General features: G+C 37.7%; 2 protein-coding genes across 7 annotated transcripts; one reads left to right on the forward strand and one right to left on the reverse strand.

The window, feature by feature from the left end:
* Positions 1–288: 288 nt before the first annotated feature.
* On the reverse strand, positions 289–11,032 carry KCTD18 (potassium channel tetramerization domain containing 18). The gene is made up of 7 exons (XM_015868173.2): positions 10,924–11,032; positions 10,357–10,554; positions 8,942–9,153; positions 8,142–8,335; positions 7,372–7,466; positions 6,844–6,946; positions 289–5,204 (listed from the first exon to the last, which is right to left on the reverse strand). Exons 2-7 carry the CDS (start codon positions 10,511–10,513, stop codon positions 4,673–4,675), a joined length of 1,293 nt encoding a protein of 430 aa, XP_015723659.1. The 5' UTR covers positions 10,514–10,554; positions 10,924–11,032; the 3' UTR covers positions 289–4,672.
* Positions 10,913–24,449, forward strand: SGO2 (shugoshin 2). 6 transcript variants are annotated; one of them, XM_032445706.1, is made up of 10 exons: positions 10,913–12,080; positions 12,384–12,569; positions 14,126–14,301; positions 14,757–14,834; positions 15,143–15,225; positions 15,599–15,657; positions 16,435–18,393; positions 20,407–20,554; positions 22,025–22,173; positions 23,192–24,449. In XM_032445706.1, exons 2-9 carry the CDS (start codon positions 12,428–12,430, stop codon positions 22,128–22,130), a joined length of 2,751 nt encoding a protein of 916 aa, XP_032301597.1. In that variant the 5' UTR covers positions 10,913–12,080; positions 12,384–12,427; the 3' UTR covers positions 22,131–22,173; positions 23,192–24,449. The 6 variants fall into 6 exon arrangements, with proteins under 6 accessions (XP_032301597.1, XP_015723657.1, XP_032301602.1 ...); XM_015868171.2 differs by lacking the exon at positions 23,192–24,449 and having other exon boundaries at positions 22,025–22,476; XM_032445711.1 differs by lacking the exon at positions 23,192–24,449 and having other exon boundaries at positions 10,913–12,043; positions 22,025–22,476.
* Positions 24,450–24,641: the final 192 nt, after the last annotated feature.

The raw sequence follows: 24,641 nt of genomic DNA on the forward strand, positions 1-24,641 counted from the left end.
TCAGTGGGAGGCTTTTGGTTTGAGATTGGCTTGGACCAGGCTTTTGCTTCTAGCTGAATTCCAGTGCCACAGGTGCACGGGCCAGCACCTTGCCATGAAGAGCTGATCTTGGACAAACCTGTGTTAAACAATATTATTGAAAATACAAAGGTACCAGAATCCAGACCTGACATCAAGTGAACTAGAGGCCTGGGGATCAGAATCAGTGAAGTGTAAAAGGGTCTGTTTCCCACTGAGGTCAGTACGAGTTGGACACTTTGAACATGTATTGTTGGTTATTGCTTTTTACCATTTTCCTCTGCCTAATTTCCGTGAGCTGATGACACGCTTTCTTTGTATTGAATCCCACATTTCCTGCATACCCTCATAAAATAATCTCTCTATGAACAGTTTTGATTATTTCTCTTGATAGCTGTATAGTTTTCTACGCGTGAGGGATGGTAAAAGCTGGTTTTAGAGGGCAAATATCTTATCTTCTTCTGGAATAGCGGTGATAAAATAAGTATCCCTAGGTAAGCACTGGTTTTTTTAGCATTGCAAACCCTTCTCCTATCTGGGTTAATTGCCTATCAAGCTTTTGGGCTGAACCTTTTAAGTAAAGGGAGCTGAAACTCCAGAGTCAGAGTGCTGTGGCCACCAGAAAAAATGCATTTTCAATATTTGTCTTCTGCTGTACAGTTTGACCTGTAACTTCACAGTTAGAGATGTTACTGCAGCACCGGTATGGGTGTTACAACACAACAATATTATACTGCTTTTACATAGTATCTGAAACTTACTTATCTCTTCTTGTACCCTTTCCTAATGATATTTGAGGTATCTGTTTTATGTTTTACTTTTACCCCTTCCTTATAGCTTTTCCACTTAACAGGATTATTGGAAGTTATTTTATTCCACAAGTCAGCTTCCTTACAAGCAGGCTTCTTCAAAACAAATCAAATCTAACATAAATCATAACTCAGCACAACAGGACGACCTTGTAGTCTTCGATACCAGCTTCTCTTTGCTGTGCTTTAGGCTCAGTACGTGACAGATCAGGACTAACAGGTGAGAGGCAGCATTTATCCCCAGGATGTGACACAAACACATATTCGCTGATGAGACATAGAAGTGTGGATTTGGCTGGTTCTGCGGATTCTGTGGTCTTGACACAGCAAATATGCTTTAGTATTGCAGTACACGTTTTAACTGTGTTAAATGGCTGGCTCTGAAACATAGCTGTGTCAGAATGGTATCCCTTTATTTTTTTTATCTTTATGCTAGAATTTTATTTGCCATTTTCTTGGAGTGTTTTACTGCTCACTATACATAGAATTAATTAATCAGAACTTTGAATCTTCAAATTAGAGATCTAACTATATATGATACAGTGAATGGACAGGTTTTGTATAGTGATCAGTGAGAGAATAACAAGCCTTAGCTTTAGCCTTAACTTAGCTTTTTAAGCAAGTCTTTTTAGATTAAAATAGTTCCTCCTCATTGGCAAAGCAAGTACAGTTTTTTTGCATCACTGAAATGTGGAATTCCTACTGTGTTTTGCACTGTCTGTTGAAAATGGAAACACATTTGGAGGTCTGGTATTTTAAAACAGGTTCAGTCTTTTTGTCTTTCATGTACAGTCAAATTGAGATTAATGCCAGAACTCAGCAAAATGAAGGGTCAGATATTTGGCTGGAAAACTAGAAAGATAATGTAGTTCAACATAGCCAAGCTTTATTAAGCAAAACTTTAAAAGATTTGAAGATGTTTTTTTGAAAAAAAGGGGTTTTTTTTGTTTGTTTGCTTGTTTTTTTTTAATGACATAAAGTCATGGGAAACATTGCTGTAGAACTGAAGCTAATAATACTGGAAAGGGTAAGCTTGTACTCTTGTATATACCATTTTCCTGGATCCTGCTGCTGTAGGAGAGCAACCTGGTCTGAGCTCGGATGGACGGGATTTCCTATGGTGAGTCTGTTTCCCCGTGCAGTGACTGGGTTGTATCAAGAATTTATATATCAGCTGTACCTTTAACTTTCACTGTACCTTTTACTTATCACTGTAGTGGAGATATGGTGAGCTCCAAAGGCCAAATGCTCCAGAACCACTGCCAGTTACCTACCTGAGTATATAACAGAAATTTGCCAGAAACTTGAGATTATACAGCTGTTTTAGTATAGCAAACAACTAAACAAACTGTACTAATATGTTCATGGATGTTGTACCAGAGACTAGAATGAGCTCAGAGATGCAAATGGGAAAGGGACAACTTTGAAAGTGGTCAAATTATTGATGCATGTGGCCCGGTGAATTTGCAGAGTGTTACTCAGCTAAGTGATAAATGCTGGTATAAGCAGGCAGATTTCTATTTATTTATTTATTTATTTTTTTCCTGCAAAAAGAAATGTCTGCAGGAAGTACTGAGAAACTCAGAAAAGAGCAAAGGTCTGTGACAGCAGCTGTGCCTGTTTCTGCTGCTTGATGTTCTGCTAAAAGCTGTTGCCCAAAATGAATCTAGATCTCTTGGGAGCTTTGCCTTCACTTCCTTAGAGAGCTTTACTTCCAGTGACACTTTCACTCTAACTGCAGCTATGGAATAGACAGCTTCACTCTCAAGTTTTTGATGGTACAACTGGCCTCCCATTGTTGCCAGGTGAGAATTTGTCCTTCATGGATTGAGAGTTAAACAGACAAAATCATACCACCTGGATCATGCATTTCCCTTTGGTCATAGTAAGATTTGTACTATGTAATGTTTCGTATCTAAAAAATTTAAGTGGGTTTAAAGGAGTGAATGAACATCTTGAAGGAAAGAGGTAGCTTCGTTAGGAGTAGTCAGTGTATGAACAGGCAGCAGTGTCTTGAGAGAATCATCAGTTGTTTTACTTACAAGTAACTTGAGCTGTATTTCATAGAGAAGCATCTCTGATTCAGTGCCTAGTTCACAGAAGCTCATCTGGTTGCATTGTGTTTCCATGGCTCTTTAGATGAAAACAAGCCTGATGAGAAGTCTCCCTGAGGAATCAGCGTTAACATGTGCCCCTAGCAGATGAAATAATGTCTGCTTGGTTACAGCAAGTATGAGTTCTCCATCCTCTGAAGCATACAGATAGAATTACATCTATTTGAAACACATCCTGGTGATAACAGGCACATAATCACGGAGAAGTAATTTTCTAGAAATTAATTTGGAATAGTACTTTTCTACATTATGCCATATCATGGATGGTTTGGAAATAGCGTGAAAGTGAGGACTAACCAACTGGAAAATTGACTGTGATTGCGAGGGGAAAGAAAAAAGCATCAAAGTTCACTGGTGTGATGCATGTTACTCTTTAGAGCGGGGCTATTAAATGACGAGGGCAAAGAAACCTTCTCACTGTGGTCTCTTTTATAATGAGTAGCAATAGGGAGAGCCTTGGCATTGTGGCCTTTTAGACTTATTGCAGTAGTTTAAGATTTTAAAGATAGGCTGGTCTTCAATACACATGTGAACAGCAGAAAATTACAGAACTGCTCACCGTTACATAACTATCATTCATGGCAAAGTGTCTCTTTAAATAGTACATTAGTACGTGAAGTTTTGCTGTTTCTCTGTTTTACCTTGCAAATGAAATTTCAGGTCCTTGCAGTTATGATGAAAAGCCTAAAAATGTGATTTCTTCTAAATAACCTAGAAAACAGAAGACTTAAGCAAATTCTAAGAACATTTCATTTGGGCAGTGTGATAGGACTCCTCAACATGTAAGGCCAGTAGTATTTACTGTGTTGCAAAAGCATGAGCAACAACAAAGCAGTACCCAACCACACACAAACAATTGCATAAAATGAAGCCAAATCTGGGAAACTTAAACAGCATTGGTTTAAAAAACCCAAAGGGCTTTTTAAAAGGTGAGCCAAATTCTGCTTTTCTTTGCTGATAGAAACATACAAGAGCTCTTCAGAGTCGATGCTCAAAAAGCACCCTAGTAAAAGTGAGGACAAAAAATCCCACAGCAGCGTAGTACAGAACACAAAAGCCGTACCACTGCCTTCGCTCCAGTGGCACATGGCACCCCAGTAGGGTGTTTCCCCACTAGGAAACTAGTGTACATATGTCCCAGGTCTAAGGAAAAACTGCCTTACTACTCCCTAACCGTGCTCGTCCTTCCTCTTTATCAATTTTCTGTGTACGTGTAAAGATGGTCCCTTTTATTGCTATCAATAATAAAATGGAAACTTCTCTTCACTGAAAGTACCAGTATTTGTGCATTCAACTTAAAATAAAATCTTTACAGTACTCAGTATATTGCACACCTGTGAAAAACTCAAATCTAATAACTGTTTCTATTTTTCCCCTACTTGAAATATATGGATTAAGGGAATTAACTGTAATTAAATTTGATAAGCATTTAGTCTCTTACACTGTGCATGTATTTTAAAAGGTCAGTAGTACAGCCTGACGCAAATGTGAATGAGACACCATATTAAACACGCTGTCTTTTAGGGTTTTTTTAGTCATGTTTTTTCCTCACAACTTCTAAAAATACTTAGAAATAAAATCAGAAAATACTCTTAATTTCTCCCTCTGCTCTTCACTGACTTTCTCACCACAATTTTCTACCAAATCCTTGAATAACTGACAATATGAGTTGATGAGCTGTTCTTAGGCCAGACGTTCTCAAGCTGCACAGCCTGCAGGCTGAGTCCAGTGTTATCCATCCTCTTTATTACTCTTAAGCTTAATACTCTCTGCTAACATGGCTGCTTCTTTCTTGTTCAGTACCATTGAAGTAGTAGGAATTTCCACAGCAGCTCTGTCCTGTTCATTTGTTTTACTGGACACAGGTGATGTCTGAGATGGTGTCACAAGAAAAAGTGGAGTTCGCTTCAGCTTTACTGCACGGCTGCTTATGGGCTTTCTAGACAATGAGATGTTGAAAGTCATTTGACATGAAGCTTCGTCATCAGCACTTTGCTTTCCATGGAGCACCTGGGAATTGCTGGGCTCTGACATGCATGCTGTGGACACAGTTTTAGAAGCTGCTTTGTGCAGTACCAGACTTCCACTGTTCGGTCGTTTAAGAGTTACTGCAGAATGTGAAGTGTTGCACGCAGCTACCTTTAATGAAGCTGAATTCTTCACTTTGATATGTGTACTTGTTGAGGGACCTGAGAACCTAATTGGCTTGGGACCCACTTTGCAAGGTATGTAGTCTTCTGCTTCAGAGAAATCAATTAAGCGTCTGTAAAACAAAAGATCTTAATTGAAGAAGCAGACTATGTACTTCAGTTATTTTTGTTATAATTACAAAATCAACAATGCACAAATCTGATGTTCTAATAATTTTTGCTGGTTATGGTATCACATTGTTCTCAACTGTTGATCAAAGCAATCAGGCTTGCCTCTGCATCATTAGTACCAGCAGTATCTCCTACCTCTGTGATGTTATACACTAAAATTGGTAAGAAATGGTGCACAAACTGCTATGTGAAAATGAATAAGGAAGAAGGCAGAAGAAGTTACAGAAAGAAAATATAAATAAAGATAACCAGTTTTTCCACCAAAAACTATTAAAAAAATCTATATAAGAAAGCCTATGGAGTCTCATGGCAACTCTGTCAAAAGTAGAGAGTAATTTTTAAGTAAATCAGAAACATTAAAGAACAGAGTAAGGTGCACTACTATAGTACTGACATTCTTCATTCTTCATGCTTGTATACTGGATTTCAAAGTATCTGTGAAATGCTGCAGGAATCCATACCAAGAAAGCAAAAAATGTAAAAGTGTGCTATTTCTTATTATTGTTACAAAAGTGGTATATGGTGGCACTTCAAGCAGAAAGCCTGCAAATAACCAAGTGTTTTTAATGAATCTAGCAAGGCTTTCCTCAGAGCTCTAAGGTAAAAATGTATTCTTGAAATCTGTACATCCTAGACCAAAAGAACCACCAAAATGAAAATGAAAACTTACGCATTCAAAGACTTGGCGTTTTAACAGCTGCAGTGTAGTAGAGGTAAAATGTAGTCAGTAACTAGATTAACTTACAATATTATTTCAAGATGGTATATGTTCTCACCAGGATTACTGCAGGTAATTAATACAACTGGGCACAGAAAAAATAGAGAAGACAAAGCAGAGAAATGAGAGATAAAAAGGTAAAGGTTGTAGTGGAGCGTTCAGGAATGCATGTGGCAGTCGGTCCACTGGTCACGCTTCTTCCTTTATGAAATATGAAAAGCAAAGAATACAGTATCCCAAAGTGATGGGGAGATGGGGATTTTCAATGGGATCACTGTGCTGACATGGCTCCGTGGCTGCTGCTGAAATGACTGCATGGCCAGAGAGATAAGGTAAGCAGGATCCTTGTCCCTAGGTAGCAGTAAGATGGCTGTGGAGTGGCTCAGATAACTGTGTAGATGCATCTGCAAATGCTGCTTTTAGGTAATGCATTGAGAATGGAAGTGTTGTCAGAAGTACGACCATAGAACTGAAAAGAAAATATTCTAATGTAAAAGTAGAGCATCTTAGAAACATGAAAATTATTTAAGCTTTTAAAATCTTCAAGTTTTTTTAATCAGTCCATTTAGCTAATGCTGTTCTCTACTTTTCAAAATGACTCCTTTCCACTCTTAAATGATGCTTTAAAGGCTGTAGAATAGAATTACAGCAGCCTAGAAAAGATAACTTACTTATAGCAAGGTCAATTCTGTGTATAAGCTCTCAGTGAATATAAGATAGTACATGAAAATACTAATAGGAACAACTGTGAAAATATAACAATTAAAAGAACTTGAAATTACACGTGTAAACACACAAAAAATAAAATAAATCCTTGTGCTGTTTTCCATTTCATACTAAGCCACTTGTGCAGGTCAACATACCTTTTATGTACTGGAGGCATATGATGCAAACTGCCTTTCAGAGAACGCTCCTCAAGGGTCCAGCATTCAATGAGCTCCTGGGGCACTCTCCAGTAGCTGACACCTGCATTTCAAAGGGGCATCCTATCACTGAGCTGAGAGAACACAGGATTGTGTTTACCTCCACCAGACTAAATGAATGCATGTATTTTATTATGTAGGATTTCAGCTTTGAAACTATGCAGACAAGTCCCTGTGCTTACAACCAGCATGCCTTTGGGGTTTCTATCAGAGTGCTCAGGGTGCCTATCACCTCTTGCAGGCATTGGCTCTCACTACATCTGTTCATGTATGTTCGTTCACATCAGCTCATTAGAACATCAATCAAGGCTTTTTTTGTTTTCCCTTCAAAAAATTGAAGCTTTTATGTGTCACATACTGAGTTAGTGAAAACATCCACAGATTTTATTATTGTATAATTATTTGGCAATTTATTTTTTCTTTTCTGTAGAAAAATACTAAAATAGATGCAAAGAAATAATGCTGTACCTCTTCCTTCCCAGGTGCCGAAAGCATCCATCATCTTTTTCAGTTCAGCTTCAGAGTAGTAGCTCCAGATGTATTGGACATTATTTCCAGCTTCTCTAGAAATATTGTTTGTAAGGCAACAGTTATATGGTAAATCTACTTAGGTCCCCAGAAATGTAACACTGACGAAACAGAGTTACAGCTATGATAGCTATTATCCTTTCACCAAATTCCAACTATGAAAGGACGTAGTAGTAAATGTTTTGTAAATTAGATAAGAAAACGTCCTTTAAAGAATTACAATAACTTCATCTTCAGAAAAGCTGTGTTACATATTTTTAACTGCTGTCATAGCAGACTGCAAAATAGAAGCCATTAATCAATACCAGCTTTGTGAATATTTGGGGGCACTTTTTCAGGATTCAGTGATAATTCTTGTCGTAAATATCACTGGTAACACTTGATGTAATTGTCATCCTTAATTATAATGTAATTTTAAATGCTTGAGACATTTTAAAAATAGCAACTGAGATCTTAGAGCAACTGCTTGCTAGTGGCCTTCTGTAGACTCTTGAATTCTTTTCCTTTGCACTTAGTCTTTATTTTGTTAAACAAGAATATTATATTAGCTGCATGTTTTCAAAGCAAGAAATAATCTCATTCCTGACAGTGATTTATAGTGTAATAATGCTATATTATCCACATAAAGTAATACTTAGATGTTATTATTATGATATGTAAATGTTCATAGCCTCTCCACAGTGCTTCTGTGAGTTTGAAAGTCACCTTACCTTCTGTAGATGCTTTTACTATGGATTTTTGTTCCTAGCTCCTTATTAATTGCATCAGTCCCATCAGCTCTTGTGGCATACACACCAATAATTTTACTCTCGCAGCTTGCCCCAGAAGTGCTGAGATAGTGCAGGACCCAAACTGTAGGCTTGGTGCAGACTAAATCATAAGAATCACAGAAATCTAACAAAGCCTGGGAAAAAAAAATAATTAGGAAGCAAAAATGTTGATAATCTCTAAGTTCAGTTTTACAAGCTTTCATTCTGAAATTTTCTTAACTGTACTGGTGACCCCTTCTAAGTATATCAAGGATGTAGTTTATCTAGACTATTGTGAGCAGTATCTCTTAGTGGATGGTAACAGAGAATGTCCTACAAGTAGGAGAAATTAAGAGAGGCAACGGGAATACCTGAAGATGGGGCAAACCCCAGATACAAAAGAAAACCTCAGAAATCAATAACTGCTTTGTGCTTTCAAAAGGAGATGAATAAGGAACAGTCTAAACTGAAGAACTACAGAGAACTAGATAGTGTCTTTCCTACTACACAAGTTTTCAAAGCAGACTTGCACATAAAAGAGGCAACTTTAAAGAGCTGCTGTATTGTAGTGGTGGAAAAGCTGAGTGCTTGATGACTATGACCATGTTATCAGTTCTGGGGTTTCTTATCCTAAAACTCTGAATTGTCTGAAGAGGTAATAAAAAAGAGCTAACTTGTACATACACAGTTTTAGTATCTAACAAAAGGTGTGATATATCTTTAAAAGAGTACATCTTTAAAAATATAAGAAATATACAGACCTTCTTAAGCTCTACATTTGACCTTAAGGAATACGTCTCCATTTCATTGGCCAAATGGTCAGACAGACTGTATGGATAAGGAATGCCAAAATAATCTGCTTCCTCCTGCAATGCAATTCGAATCTGCTCATCTTCAGGAATCCGAACTTCTCCATGAAGATAATCCAAAAGGTATTTAAACAAGCTTCCATCTCGATCAATTAGACAGGCTCCTGAAAACATATACATGATGAACTGAAGATACTGCTTCCAACAAGTGAATACAGATTTCTCACATTGTGCCAAATCACCAAGTAAAGCTTTTATATAAAACCTATTTGTTTTACTTACTTAGGAGAAGTAGCTAAGTATATTTCCTCTGTTATTTTAAACCTGCTGCTTTGTTTCCCTGCAGTAATAGTTATTTGAAGATAAAATTCACAGTGAAGAATGTTTTCCTTGCTTGGAATGTCAGTGATAGCACTAACATGCACAGGACCGTGTCAGTATAAAACATCAGCTTTACTGCACTTAAGTGCTTTAAATGCTAAAGTCTTATCCTAGGAGCACTTCTAGATTTTTTATTAATTATTATTTATTGTTGCTATCAAAGAGGTGGGTTTTTTTTCTTCCAATTTTGGACCCAGGAGTTAAAGGTGTACCAAGTAGCACCAGCTGTTTTATGTATCCAGTCTCAACTTCTCTGGATCTTGCTCAGGTTTTACCGTTTTGTTTGTTTCTTTCTTTCTCTTTTGATGCTGGGATCAATGACCACACAAAATCACTGCTCAATCTGTACACTGCTATATATAATATGCTGCTCACTGCAGCTGAAGGATGACAGCAAAACCTCACTTGTACAAAGTTTCAAACATTTCAGAGATTTTAAACTGCCAGAAGTGAGCAACAAGAAGCCAATACTGTCCGTCCACCATAGTTTTAGAACTGGCCGTACTTTGGCAGAACTTCCAAGTCACAAACGCGGTGAAATCTGACTCATGAATAGTTTTATTCAAGCTTTCATATCAAACCATGCTGGTCAAAAATGCAGTCTTCACTGGGTACAGAGGCATTCTGAAACAAAGATAAAACTCCAGTCTCCTTACATAGTGAACTAACAGAGTTGGATGCCTTGGGAGAATACAGGAAGGCTGTAACACTCATACACAGTAGTGTATTCAACAATTTTGACTGCAACAAAGCAGGGCCAAGTGCCATACAAACATGTATGTCTGCAAACAGGAACAGTCCTGTGGAATTCCAGTGAATTACTCATAAGTCATGCACATGTAATTGTTTTACATCCTGCTATACAGGAAGCCAGCTGATGCTCAGCAAATTGGAAGAAGGGAGACACAATGAAATGGATCTGCAAAAGCATGTGTTTACTGAGCTCCCTAGGCAGAATGTTTTAGGTGCAGCTTTAACATATTTACCAGACTCATCCACTTTTAGAGGAAAGCGTCCACTAAACATGGAAGCCAGCATGGAGTCCTTGAAGCGGCACAGGGACCGGCGCCTGGCGGTGTACAAACATCCCCGCACGTTCAGCCGTAGGATACCCTGCTCCTCTGCAGCCTTGTCCTCTTCCATTGCATTTGCAAATGAGAATGTTAATTACGAGCTATTCCACACTGGAACAGATACAAAGAAGGATCAGCCTAATGCTAAGAACGACATATTACGCAGAGATCTAAGTGTTAGATCTAAGTGTTGGCTCAGCTATTATGTTGCACAGGATGTAACATCAAATGTTACGATGCATCAATGCAAATCGCAACATTCGAAATGCTGCTTACGCCTTTACTATAAACAACGACAGCATTTATTGTGCTGGGAAACCCAAAGTTACTCTTTGGAGGCACACAGATTTGCGGTTAGTTGTGCGAAAGGACAGCCACAAAACGCCTCCTAGGAGCCCTCGCTGAGCCCCCCCGCAGGCCCGAGCGCTCCGTCCTTTGCCGCTCCGCGGTGCAGGCACAGCCCCCCCGACCCTCCGTTACCTGCTCAGCCGCCTCCCCGCGGCCGGTTCGGGCCCGGTGCCTCCGGGCCGCCTCGGATCCGCAAAATGGCGACAGGAAGGGCCGGGCTGGGGGCGTGCGAGACAAGACACCGCGGCATCTCCCGGCTTGGGCAGCACCGGCAGCACCGAGCAGAGCCGAGGGGAGCGGGCAGACCGCAGGGCAAAGCGAGGACGGCTTCCGTGCCTTCCTCCGCCATGCATGCGGGCATGCATAAAGCCGGCTGCTCAATAAAGCAGAAGCCTTGTTTTTTTTCTTTTTAAAATCTTAGAGCACGATATTAACGCTTTACTGTATTTAAAATGTCCTGGGCTTTGAAATTACTACTTGGCTCTGGGAGTTATTCGCATTTCTGAAACTTGGAGATCTCTAAGGAACATGAATATTACTCATCTATGATTATGAGCACTGCTGGGTGCTTCCCGTGCATTCACATGTAACGACTTACACAAAGTGTCCTGCTAAAAGCAGCTCATGGCTGTGGTGCAGTTGCTTGCTACTGAAATGCACTAATCCTTAGGGCAGCTGCAGCAATCAGTGTGTCTGCCTGAGCTGATGGCAGAACCGGGCTCAGGTGTGGAAGGAGAATACACACGAAGGGAGTGTCAGAGCACACGGGCAGTGCTGTTGGGATCACAGCAGGCGTTGGAGGAAAGCGTTGTGCTGGGCTGAAGTGCTTTGCATCTGCCAAATCTAACAGAGATGGATGAGATCAGCCTTGCTCCAGTTCTAACACAGGAGCCTCCCGTGCACATGGGCAGCGTGCACACTCACTGTCACCTTTTGTTTGCAAAGTCAGCGATGCCATTTTGATGACTGCCTTGTTGGCTCGCTCTGTGCATATATTCTTCGATACAGCTAAAAGCCGTGACGGGCAGCAGTCGGAGCTCCATTATCCTGTACGTCCGTGCAGCATCAGGTCACGGTGGCTGTTTGTTTTCCTGCCCCGGCTTCCTCACCCCGCGGACTCGACTCTTACCCCCCGCCGGCCGTTGGGCTGGTGCAGCCGTTGGAGGCCTCTGAGGCGCTGCCTCCTGGCGGCGAGGCCGAGAGCGGCGGGACGCACCTCGGAGCATCGTTCGTCGTTTGCAGCCTGGTCTTTGTAACAGCGTATTTCAGTATTTAACCTCCGGAACGCGGTTTGTTTTAAAAGCTTACTTTTAATTCACCTGATGAAGATGATTCGGCTGTATTGCCAAGCGACGTAAACTTCTGCCCTCCACCCCCCCCCCCCCCCCCCCCCCTTCACTTTTAAGGGTAGACCCGAAGAGCTAACGTGGTGGTGGTGGAAGGTATAAATGTAAAATCTGTCATCCTTTTAGTCTTTATATTTGTTAGTAAACTGTGATAACGTGACCTAAATGTTGTTGGATAATCTCCTCATAAAGAGATAACGCAGCCTAGGCTCAAAATTTGTGAGTGAAATCTCGTATCGTTTGCAGATTCCTCTTGCCTGTGTTCATTCCCCCTGACGAGGCTCATTTTGATGATGGATAAACAAGCAGCTGCTAAACTATCTACTGCTTTTACTTCGGATGCTGTCGGGGGATGCAGGAAGAGGGACAGAGCGTTACAAACTGCAAAACTGAATGCTTCCCTGGCATCCAAAATCAAATCTAAATTAATAAGTAAGTCTCGTTAAAATGAAACCATTTACTGTACTTAAGAGTGTATGACTTCAAAGAAGGAGCTGTTGTATTCTGTGTGATTTGCTGAATGGCTGCTGTTAAAAAAATATCTGGTGTATTCAGTGCTTTTGTAGACTTGTAAGGTTAAAACACATGGTTCTAATTTGATTATTTGTCTAATTCTCTACATAGTTCCAGTGCTTTCTCTGGTGGTTTAAAAGACATGCTCAAATCCATTTCTAACATCCATGCTCTATCCTGAGCATCCAAACCTGAGGTACCAAAAGGAGCTAAATCAGTGGCAGTTTACGACGTAGTTGTCATAGTATTAAGTGTTCAATTCCCATTTACAAAATGGCATTTGTAACAAATTCTTCATTGAGACACTTAGTGTCTGTGGTATTCTTTGATTCTCTAACTGGTTGATTTAAGCATTTGTCAGAACATACTTTGCTTTCCCAGTCAGCCAGGGGTAAGTTAAAACACTTTTTTTTTTTTTTCTTAATAGATGTTTAAGTCCACAACACTATGGATATCTCAAATCCTCTCCTGCAGAAGATAGGGAAAGTGTAGATATAGCAAAACAGCACTATTCCAGAGATTTCTAGTTCATGTAACACAGCTAACTAAGCATTGATTTCTGCTTTTCTTTCTGTGCATGATGCAGTAAGAATTTTAATATGATTGATGCCAAGACTATTAATTTCAGTGAAAAATAAACATCATAGATGAGTAATATTCATGTTCCTTAGAGATCTCCAAGTTGCAGAAATGCAAATAACTCCCAGAGCCAAGTAGTAATTTCAAAGCATCGTGTTTGGATTCACAAGGTGCTGCTGTTGTTGCATGTTTGCCTAAGCAAAGAAATGAAGCCTTGCTGATTTTTGGATGACAGGTCACAGAAGCTTGGCTCAATGAATAAATGTAGCAATAGCACTTCACACTAACCTTGCTCCATCTGGTATTGCAAAGGAGTATGGCTAGGCTCTTCTGAGTTAAGGCTAGCTCTGTGCATACTATGAATGTGAGGTAAAATGTTTATTTGGTAATACTCTATGTCACTGGGGAAAAGGAGGAATAGTAGCTCTTAAAATGTTCAGTAACGCATGTGAGCAGGCAAGTTTTCATTACGACAGTCAGCGGTATATTTCTAACCTTCTTTCATTTGCTGAAATATACATTCTTGCACAGTGTTTAAACTTTCTGTTTTAAAACATATACTGTTTTTACTTAGTTAGAAGGCAGGGACGATCACTACGCCTAAAAAGACATACAGTTTAAAATGATACACTAAAAATTCTTAAAATGTCTTTATTTAAAAAATGAACAAACAAAAAAACCCAGTTAAAATCCAGACAAGAGCAGAATCCTTGTACGAGACTCCAAGCTGACAGAAGACTTCAGAATGGCATCCAACAAAGAAGAGTTTTATGTCAGGCTATACAACTGTTCTGCCAAAAAATATAAGGATATAATTATGTAGTGAGAGTACATATAGAGATGGCCTGGAATTGGAGCTGTTGAAAATCAAATGGTATGATTTTTGTCTCCTATAGATAATTCATCAATGTCGAAAGTATCTTTAAAACAAAATAATAAAGCGTTAGCTCTGGCTTTGAGTGTGGAGAAAGAAAGTTCTCGGAAGCTGAAGAATGAGAAGATTTTACTTCAGAAAGAAGTAGAAAAGCTGCAGCTTCATAATATCCTGCTTCGTCAAAAGCTGAGCTGTTTGGTATCCTGCCAATAATGTTTAATCCTAGATCAGATAAATTGAGCTTTTTTGTCTTTTATTGAAAAATAACATTGCTTCTCAAAGTGGTGATTTCAGACACTTGTGTCTAAGATTTTTGGAGCTGTCATCTCATAGAAAATCATTGTTTGTTTGTTTTTTAATTTATTGGGTTTTTGGTTTGTTTGTTTTGTTTGTTTTTTAATTTTCCTTTCTTAGGAATTTTTACACTAACCAGTTTATTCATCAGTGTATGTGTATAGCCATGGTAATTTCAGTGTCAGCTTCATTTCTGTGTTAAAAGGTATTGAAAATTTAGCTTGTCCTCAGCTGAGTGAAAAATCATGACATATATTCACCATTTTATCTTGTCTTCTTAGAAGAAGAAAAAAAAGTAACTTAAAAGACATAGCTATATATATGTAATTATTATTATTTTTCTTTACCCTTGTATGCAGAATAAAACTCTTAGAGAAATAGGAGCATTTTTGAGTGATAACCTCTTAACGGCAATAGAAATAAGTGGTCTTTCTGAGGTAAGATGGTGTTGTTGTTTTTTAACTATTGCCATGTGAAAATATATGCAATAGCTCCAGGATAATATTTTCAAAATATCTAAATGACTAAAATTTTGAAATAAAATATCATTTAAAAACATCTACCCCTGTCGTTTAAAGTAGAGGTGAATCCTTAGTCCAGTAAAGTCAGTGGCATTTCACCGCTACAGGCAGTAAAGATATGGGTTTTAATCTTGTTTACAAAAACTCTGAAAGTTATGTATCAGAAGAAATGCAGTTACATTACTTTAAAAAATACTTATTTTCCACTGTTCTTCTTTTGAAAGAATCTTCAGAACTCTTTTCCTCTGTCAGACAGCCCAAGTAGCTGTACTGATGACCAATTGAAGAGTACATGCCAGTCACCAAGGTAAGTTATATTAGATCTGGAGGCTGCTACATGTGTGTAGATTTTTTTTTTTCTCCTTACAATTCATCTTTTTATGATCTGGATATTTTTGAAGTAACTAGAAACAGTTTCCTATCTAATTCAGAAACTATCTGCAAATTGTAATGATTAGGGAGATAATGGGAGGAAATGTGTGCTTCTTTCTGCATGAGATCACACCAGCACAAAGCGAATATAGTGTCAAAAATACCATTGCCCCTAAGACAGAAGTGAAGTGCATTTCATACCAGAGTTCTTGTTTTCTGCTTTTGTATATTACTAAAGAAATGTTTTAGATGGATGAATATTTTGGTATAAAACAAAAGATCTTCACAGTGAACTTTTCTCTTTTCAGATCTGTAGAATTGCCAGTGAAGCTTGATCTACTTGCAACATCTGCTGGAAAACAGCAAGGTAGACCTTCTGTGTGTGAAACAGCAAATTATTTTAGAAGTACTACTACTTTGTTGAAGGAAACATGTTCAGATCAAGTCAAGTTTGCATCATCATTGCCTTCTGATGAAAGTAAATAACAGTTAAATTACATAGATCTGGTGGAAGCAACCATTGATAGAATTTTATTTTTAGGATGCAAGATGTGTTTTCTGTACAGATTACCTGTTTTTCAGAGTTAGATGAGAGTTGGTGTGAAATAGTTCATTATTTGATGTCCAATACAGAAGATACAGTAAGATTCCTAAACTGCAGTACACCCAGGAATGATCACCCATAAACAGAAGTGTCTCAACAATAACTTGTGGATTAGTGTTCATTCAAATAACACACATGAAAGTGTAACAAAATTAATGCAAACAGTGTAGCACTGTGGTAGCTAAATAATAACTGCAGAGGTCATAGAAAACAAATAGATTTTTATTTCATAGAATCCTTAGAGTTGGAAGAGACCTCTGGAGGCCATCTAGTCCAACTCCCTTTTAATGCACAGGGAGATGCACAGCTAGATCAGGTTGCCCAGGGCCTGATCCAGCCTTGCCTTGAAAGTTTCCAGGGACAGGGCATCAACCACATCACTAGGCAACCTGTTCCAGTGCCTCACCACCCTCACAGTAAAAGAATGCAGTTTGTCATTTTCCAGGCTTCCCATCCAACTTTCAGGAAGGTGTCTTATTCTGGCAAGCTGCTGAAATTTGTTTTTTTTTGTTTTTGTTTTTGTTTTTTTAAATATTCCAGAAAATCAGTTTTGCACGGAATTAAGCAGTGATAGTGCGTTCCCACCTGTGAAACAGTCTGAGGAGTTTACAAGACAAGATGATGGTTTGTTGCCATTCTGTGAAAATGTGACTGAAAGGAAGAAATATGCAACACATTATGGATCAAAACCACAGCTTAATATAAAGGATTTCGATAAAAAATGTAGCTCAAATCTGCCTCATCATGGTAGCAACAGCAGTGAGGTGAAGGAAAGACCAAGTGACTTGTCTCACGTTGTTCCTTCTCAACTTGATTTTGGCAGTGAATATAAGGAGATGCTTCCTATTGATGGGATTAAATCTGAAGAAACTGTTTATGATGCTGATATGGAGTTGACTGCCAGTGATGCAGGTGAATTGCTCACAGTTGCATCAAAAGACAAATTACATAAAAGAAATAATGCCAGTTCTGATAAAGTACTGGCAAATTTTAGAAAAGTGAAATATTCTAGAAGTGAGAAAGAGAAAATCAGAAACAAGACTGAAGTCAGTTCAAATTGTTATGCAGAAGAAAAGCACACTGGGACTGACAATAACAACATTTCAAAAACTACTGACCCACGAACTCAGCTATTGCAAAGTCAGACACAACAGCTACCTACACAGAATTCTACAGAGAAACAGAATTTACTGAATACCAGTGACTGTAATCAAGACCAGAATTGTCTAAATAAGGATAAAGATACTAGAAGAACATATTTAGTTAGCCTAGTGCATCAAAAACAAGAACAAGAAGCAAATGAAGAAAATTCCTCAGAAACTTTGGAAGATGGGGAAAACAAAATAATAAAAGCATACTCAAGCTTATCTAGTAGTGAGATCCCACGTCAAGTTTGTTGTGCTGAAAGCCTGGCATTCCAGGATAACAGCTCTACTGTACCACCTCTACACCAGGACTTTCTACATGAAAATGAGAATGGTGTCAGACTGCTAAGAAATAGGAGAACCCTTCAAAACCCTTCAAAAATGAACACAGCCAAATACTGTGAAGTTGATAATGGGTATGAAGAATATGGTTCAAAAAAATCTCAAACAGATGGGTGCCAGTGTGACAGCAAGAGAAAAGAAGACCAGAAGAATATTATAAAGGGTAAATGCAATAAAAAAGGTAGTTACAGACAAAGAGAAGCTGAAATTGACAGTGTTAATAAAAATATTCAAAAAGTAGATCAAAAGAGTGGTAATTTTTCAGCTGGCAGATTAAAACATACATTGGCAAAGGCTGCCCGTAAATCATATGTGATACCAACTACAGATCTTACTACGTTCTCACTTTGCAAAAGTGAGGAATTAAAAAATAAGGATGCACTGCACACACTGGCTGTTTGTGGAAATAAAGAAACTGAAACTCAGCAGTCTCAAGGAGCTTTAGTTGCTCAGAATGATATGGCTGTGAACATACCTCAAGCTAAAGCCTCCACAAAAAATGCTGGTAGCAATGCTGTTACATTAAAGAGGGTAGGTTCCTCAAAAGCAGCACGTGAAGAATCTAGCATTAGTAATTCTTGTGACAATCAGGTAAAAGAAAGAGGGAGCCTCAGTTCTGGTAATATGGAGAGTAGAAAAAAGAAGAATTATTTCAGACATATTGATCAGGGACAGCTGAATTTTTTGGATGACCAGGAAGTCTCTCATGAGATGGATCCCTTCATGAACAAGTCAAAACCCATGATGCAAAAATTAGAAATTTTAGAATCCTTACCTGTTGATTGTTCTAAGAATAAGACAGTGAGTGCAGGCAGCTTTTTCCAGAGAGGTTTTTCTGAAAAGGAGCCCACAGCTCTTGATAACCTTAATGCTTCCATGAACTCTATTCTGAAACATTCAGAAATTTCTGGGAAAACCAATCAAGACAAAGAACTGGATTCTGGAAAAGCAAAGCAAAAATCAGATCATATTTATAAAGAGATTTGTGAAAACACTTTGACACGTCATCATGGTAAGTGTGTAAGTTTGGGATAAAAACATTTTAAATTAGTTTCTGCATGGAATAATAATAATAATAAAATATCTTCTCTCAATACTTTTCCACTAATCCCTTGCTTACAGTGGATGAAATAGAAGTGAAACGGTAAGGATGAAAATCACTAAAATGATTCATGTATCAGTCTCAAGATATTTAAAAACTGTGATAACTGATATATCTGCTACTTTGTAACGTGTCCCGAAAAGATGTTTTGTGGAGCAGATTGAGCAGTCCCTGTTCTTGAGGAGCAGTTATAATTGGAACCTGTATTCATTTTGCACAAGAATGTTGTAGGATTCAGAAAAAGATAAAATAACTTGAAGTTTTATACAGGAGAAATGATAGTGTACACTGTTCCCATCATAGACGGGGAACAGAAACAAGAGTAGTTTTCATAAAGTGGGCTTACAATTCCATATTCAGTGTTACAATGTAGCAGTCTCAAAACAGGTGCAAGAGAAAAACCATCATTTATCTGGCACGTGTTTGAGTTTCCTCTGTGTGATCAATAGCAAGTATTTTCTGCCTCAGACAAATTAAGACGGATAAAGACTTCATCCTCAAAATGTGAAAATATGAGGGTTTTAATTTCTGTTCTACTGAAAAACTGCATCCCAAATGTCCTCATCTGGATGTAGTAAATCTAAGACTTGTCCTGAATCAGCAGGGATTGTACACTCCTGGAAGAAACTGACAGGAATGCAGATTAAGACTGTTTATTTTATCTTGGATTGGTGCCTGAATTAAATCTCTGTGCTTCCCAGTGAATGTTTTCCCCACTGAATACCTTAAAATTTTTTGAAACTTGGGGCAATGTAATAATTTCATTATTTCTCCCACATTATCGTAATATTTTTCTCCAAACTAAGTACTGAGGTTTAGTCTGGCATTCTGCACTTCATCTTAAAACATTTTGCATATTTGTTGATAGGGTTTCTTCTGAGGCTGGTTGCTTCTTAGTAGGGTATTTAACTTCCATATTTTCAGTGACTGAAAATACAAGGCATCTCAGATAGCTCTGTGCTATGTAGTTTTGAAGATAAGGAGGTTCACTTAACCACCTTGTGCATTGTTTATGCATGCATGCTCACAGAGCATGTGCAAAGCTGAAAGATGTTATTAGTTGTTGACAATTCTTGTACAGTTTGATCCCTCCACATTACACTTCTTCTGCATTTAAGGCCACGATCCGTCTGCAGTTTTGGGTTTTTTTTACTGTAACATTATATCTGCTAGCTGCAGATTAGGGCACCTCTGGTGCTTGATTGTGTCCCAAGAGCATGGTAGACCTCAAATAGTTCCAAACTAGGTTAGGTTGAAAGCTGTTGTAGTAACCTTCCCTTTGATCACATTCTATTATTTGCATAGCACCTTGAGCATCGAAATAACATCCAGAGTACCTGAATTATAAGAAATATGTGGGCTGCTATGAAAGTAGTATTTTATTATTTCAGCACATGACATCAGAGGCAGATGCTGGCTGTATGTTCTGACAAAATGGCATCTGACATAGGTGTGCACATGTAAAGCAAAGGTATGTCACTGAATTCCTCCATGCAGAATAAATGGCACCCACTGACCTTCATTTTTATAAATTTTTATAGAGGCCAAATAGTGCACCTGAGCACAGTGAGGTGATAGGTGGTACATTTCAGAAGTGGTGACAGTGGATATGAAAGACAAGCCACGTTCCAGATGGCCACATACAGCAGTTGCACCACAAAATGAAGTCTGTCTCAATCAACTCATCTGTGCAAATCAGCTAATAGTGATGACTGTGTTGAGAAATAGCATTATGTTGCTGAGAATTTGCTCTATCCAATAGTGTTGTTGTGCTCTGTTGTAGTTTCCATGGAAATAAATAGGAAGCATTACTTTTGGAGTGACATATATAATAATGATGGATAATTATCAATTGAAATTTTACTTAACAGTTCAGAAAATACTTAAAATGAATCATGTAAAATATATATTTTTTTTCCACAGGGAGCACAGCTTTGCAAGATGTGACAAATACTAGTGAGTTTTCTCACACTTCTTTACCTAAATCCTCCCAGATATTGGAAGAAAACTCAGCAGAACCAGTTAGACGAGGAAGAGCTTCTATATGTTACAAAGAACCCTCCCTAAGCCGGTGGGTGTCACATGGGAAGGGGTGGATTTGTTTGTAGTACATGATAAAGATTTGCTATTAAAACCCCCAAATTCCTAAAATACTGAAGTATCTGTTTTGGAAACTGGAGTGGAATGATACCTCTGTGTTCAAGTAAAAAGTTTTCTGTTAGTGTGGCAGGATTTCCAGGTGCCAGAGTAAGACATATAAATTACAATTAAACTTTTTTATACCAGTAGAGAATAAATATGAGTATTTAATATTTATCATGACATAAACCCCTTCAGAGGTGTATAATTGTAAACATTATACTTAAATGTTATATTTTTGCCATAAAAATACCCTTGTAATATTGCTAAGTGACAAGACTATTCCTGTAATAATATTGAAGAATTCTGTGATCTTCCTTTAGCTAGATATATCCAACATAAGAAATCATTTCAGATGTGTTAATTTAGTAATTAGTTATCCAACTCAGTGTTCATACTCAATTAAGTAGCAGAAGATTTCCAATATTTTTTAAAGATATGGCATAGATTGTCATAGCCATTAAAAATCAAAAGAGGTTTTCAAACATCCATTAATAAAATTAGTGTGTTTGTACAAACTGTGCACCTGTAGGCCTAAATCTCAGTGGACTGTTAAGCTGAAAATAACTCCTGAACATAATCAGCTTTAGCCACCACTTTTTTATTGATGTTGTTTTTTGGTTTTTTTTAATGCTAATCTAAAGAAAAAAATATCTTCCATTTTATGTGTATTGAGAGATTGCATACTCATGAGCTAAAGATAGTACTGAGATTTTCCCATTATACTCTGGAGAATTAAAGGGTGATAGTTACGTATTTCACAAGTCAAGTGCAGAAGGGAGTATGTTGGTGAAAATAAGAGGAAAAGAGAATAAAGCCACAAACTGAAAATTTCACATGCAAAATAGTTTTGTTTGCCTCTGTAAGCAAGCAAATAATTAACTGAGGTACTGAGACTGAGGACAAATAGAAGCTGAAAGCAAAGTAAGAACTGTATAATTTTACCACTGTTTGTTTTTCAGAAGTATTGATGAAATGGTGTTTGTAAAATTAAAGAAAAAAATAAAAAAGCAAAAAAAAGTAAAGGGATCACAATTGCATTTTTGTTTTACTAATTTTAATGGGTTGCTAAATTGCTGCTGTGATCTGAAGCCATTGACACAGTCTCCTACTGGGTGATAAGGTTTTGCAGTTCTGGAGAGAGACATTAAAGCAAAAATAGGAAAAAAAACAATTGAAATTCACTTGAGAATTTAGATTTACATGATTGTGGTTTTTAACATTGTTTTCAAAAACAGTATTATATATGCCTTGCTGTTTCAAACATGTTTGTTTTCCATAAAATTAATTTCTTCAGTGTATCTAACTTTCAGTAGGATCATTTACCATTTGCAATTATTATCATGATTACATAGACATACGGTGACACTCGTGTGATATTTTCTATTTCTTTTGTTCACAGAAAATTAAGACGTGGGGATCAGTTTACAGATACACAGTTTCTGCATTCCCCAGTCTATAAAGTGAAAAAGAAACGAAGCTTTAAAAGTAAATCAAAGCTTATATGAAGAAGACAAGAGAATTGCCTTCATGATCAGTACTTCTGAAATGGTACCTTTTTTTTCTTTTTCCAAAGCAAAAATATAGTTTAGTAGGAATTGATGCTTATTGTTCTGCAATAGATAAATGGAAAACAAAGACTTCAAAGTGAAATTTCTTGGAAAAGACCCACAATATAAACATAAAAAACAGAATTCTTCACTAAAGAAGGCAAATTTAGGTTAGGATCCAGTCTTGTGTTCTGAATTTTTGGTCAGTAATTTATAATCTGTTCAAAGTATTTGCAGCACTTATTAATTTGTAAGAAAAGTGTAAGTTTCAATGAGAATAATAAAAAAAAATCACGTTTGGGAATTTTACTGTCATTTCTTTGAACATACTATGAGCAGAAAAAATATATCAGTGCTAGCTGGAACAGATATGAGCATCCCAAATATGGGTGCAGTGAGCCTTGTGTTCGTTTCATCGTTTGTTTGTTTGCTTGTTTGTTTTGTTTTGTTTTGCTATTTATTGTTGTTATTTGACAGAATCATATTTAAATCCAAATGAGGAGATCTCATTTTTAGGAACTGTAGACAGAAACCCAGTGTCCTGCATAAGTGTCATAGGCAACCAGAAATAAAATAGCACTGCATTAGACACTCAGCATTAAATAGGATCCAGACAAAGCAATGCTTTGAGCTTCCAGTTGAGACTGTGCTGGCATGACAAATACTACAACCATACTCAGCTATCAGTTTTTAGACCATTTCACCTCTGGACCCTCATCAGTCACTTCTGCATTCTGTGCTATGCCTTGGCATGAGACAAGCAACTTTTGGGAGATATCTAAGTAATAAACGCTGGCAGCTGTAGGCTGTAGCTCACAACCTCCACAACTTCTGTGGACTGTTTTGGATAAGGTTCAGACTCACTTTGGAACCAAGATCACTGTATCTCATTTCTATTGAGATACAAATATGTTACTTGGTTACAGAAGATGGTTCTTCACATGGTATTTATCAGGCAAATCAATGAAAGAAAAATCCATGAGGAATTACTGGAAATGCTGTTTAATACTTTATTTAAGGTTATGCACTCTTGAAACCTCCACAGACTGAGCAGCTCTTCAGTAAGCTGGACCTTTGATCAAAGCTGGTAACCTTTTATATGTAACTGTTATTTTTGTAAAGTTTACAAAACAAACAAACAAAAATCATTACTCTTTGTACTTCATTGTAGCTTTTGTAGCATTGTAACCTGGGTAAGTGAGAAAATCCTGGTTTCTGTCTGCTTGAAAGACAAGGTGTTTGAGAATATTTAGTGTGGATATATGAAGGGAAGATCATACCTGATTGGCCTGATAATCTTCTGCAATGAGTTGATTAATTTGGTGAGTGAGGGAGGGAACAGCAGTGGATGTTTTTTACCTCAACTTCAGTAAGGCTCTTGGCAGGATTCTCAGGAGTCTTTTTCTTTCTGAAATGTACTGTGCATCTTGCTACGTTGGCAAAATCATTATGAAGAGGTGTGGCAATGGATGGAAACATAGATTCTATCCTGATCCAATATTAGTAAAGAAAGAATTGTATACACTGCTATACACTTCTCTGTGTATCAACATCTCTAGTTGCATCATTAGAAATCCAAAAGAAGAGTCTGTTACAACTTGTATTTCCTGTGCTGGCACTGCAGCAACAAAACACAGTGATTCCATTTGTTTGTTTGTTCTAATTGGTTATTTCTCTCTATTGCCTATGGTTTGAAAACTAGAAACAGAACTCCAGATGTCTCTTGGAGGTAGTCTCAGTTATTTTTTTAGTGAAGGTCCCGCTGTTCAGCACTGCTTTCTTTTCTGCAAGATAGGCTGCTGTTGTGTTTCATGCAGTTTTAAACCAAACTGTAAGCCCTGGGTTTTATGCCTTACCTTCTTCAACTTGTGTTCGTATGGATATCTTTCAGAGGAAGAAAGGGTAAAGAAAGTGACCAGAAAGAGGGGAGAAGTTACTTTATGTACCTCTGAAATCCCACCACTGTTATTACAGCACTTTTCATTGTTTTCCATCTTTAGTTTTGTTGCTCTAGCTGCTCAAGCTGATGCTACATACAGAGATAACATTTACTCTGTATGATGTAGTTATTTTACTTATTCTACAAAATGACCACTCTAGGCACTGCATAAGTAATGCTGGATTACCTGCTGAATCTTCACTAAATGTGATTTGTTTTGTTCAGCTTTTTTACCAGATCCGCTGGTAGATTAGAAGCTCTTGCAAGGAAAAACTGATGTAAAAAAGAGCTCAGAATATTCCAGATAAAACTACATCTGTGGCTGTCACTGGGATTTTTCATTTTCTCTTTTTTTCATTTTTTTCATTTTTTCATTTTTTTCATTTTTTTCATTTTTTCATTTTTATTTATTTATTCATGTTTTGCTGAGGATAAGGTACTTTGGACTTCTTTTTGTAGCATCAAACTTGGGTTTTCTTCTGCATGTTTATGCAATTATTTTTTAATATATAGTTAATATTTTAGTTTAC

The sequence above is a fragment of the Coturnix japonica genome, chromosome 7, assembly GCF_001577835.2.
Source record: "Coturnix japonica isolate 7356 chromosome 7, Coturnix japonica 2.1, whole genome shotgun sequence".
Taxonomy (NCBI): Eukaryota; Metazoa; Chordata; class Aves; order Galliformes; family Phasianidae; genus Coturnix; species Coturnix japonica.

What these genes read in the sequence shown, in the direction of transcription:
- KCTD18 (XM_015868173.2), bottom strand. Translation starts at nt 10,513, where the DNA reads ATGGAAGAGGACAAGGCTGCAGAGGAGCAGGGTATCCTACGGCTGAAC. An exon ending in AGTAAAAGCATCTACAGAAG is followed by an intron (nt 7,467 to 8,141) that starts GTAAGGTGACTT and finishes CAATATTTCTAG; the next exon opens with AGAAGCTGGAAATAATGTCC. An exon ending in ATGCCTCCAGTACATAAAAG is followed by an intron (nt 5,205 to 6,843) that starts GTATGTTGACCT and finishes TTTGTTTTACAG; the next exon opens with ACGCTTAATTGATTTCTCTG.
- SGO2 (XM_032445706.1), top strand. Translation starts at nt 12,428, where the DNA reads ATGATGGATAAACAAGCAGCTGCTAAACTATCTACTGCTTTTACTTCG. An exon ending in AAATAAGTGGTCTTTCTGAG is followed by an intron (nt 14,835 to 15,142) that starts GTAAGATGGTGT and finishes TTCTTTTGAAAG; the next exon opens with AATCTTCAGAACTCTTTTCC. An exon ending in AAAGAACCCTCCCTAAGCCG is followed by an intron (nt 20,555 to 22,024) that starts GTGGGTGTCACA and finishes TTTTGTTCACAG; the next exon opens with AAAATTAAGACGTGGGGATC.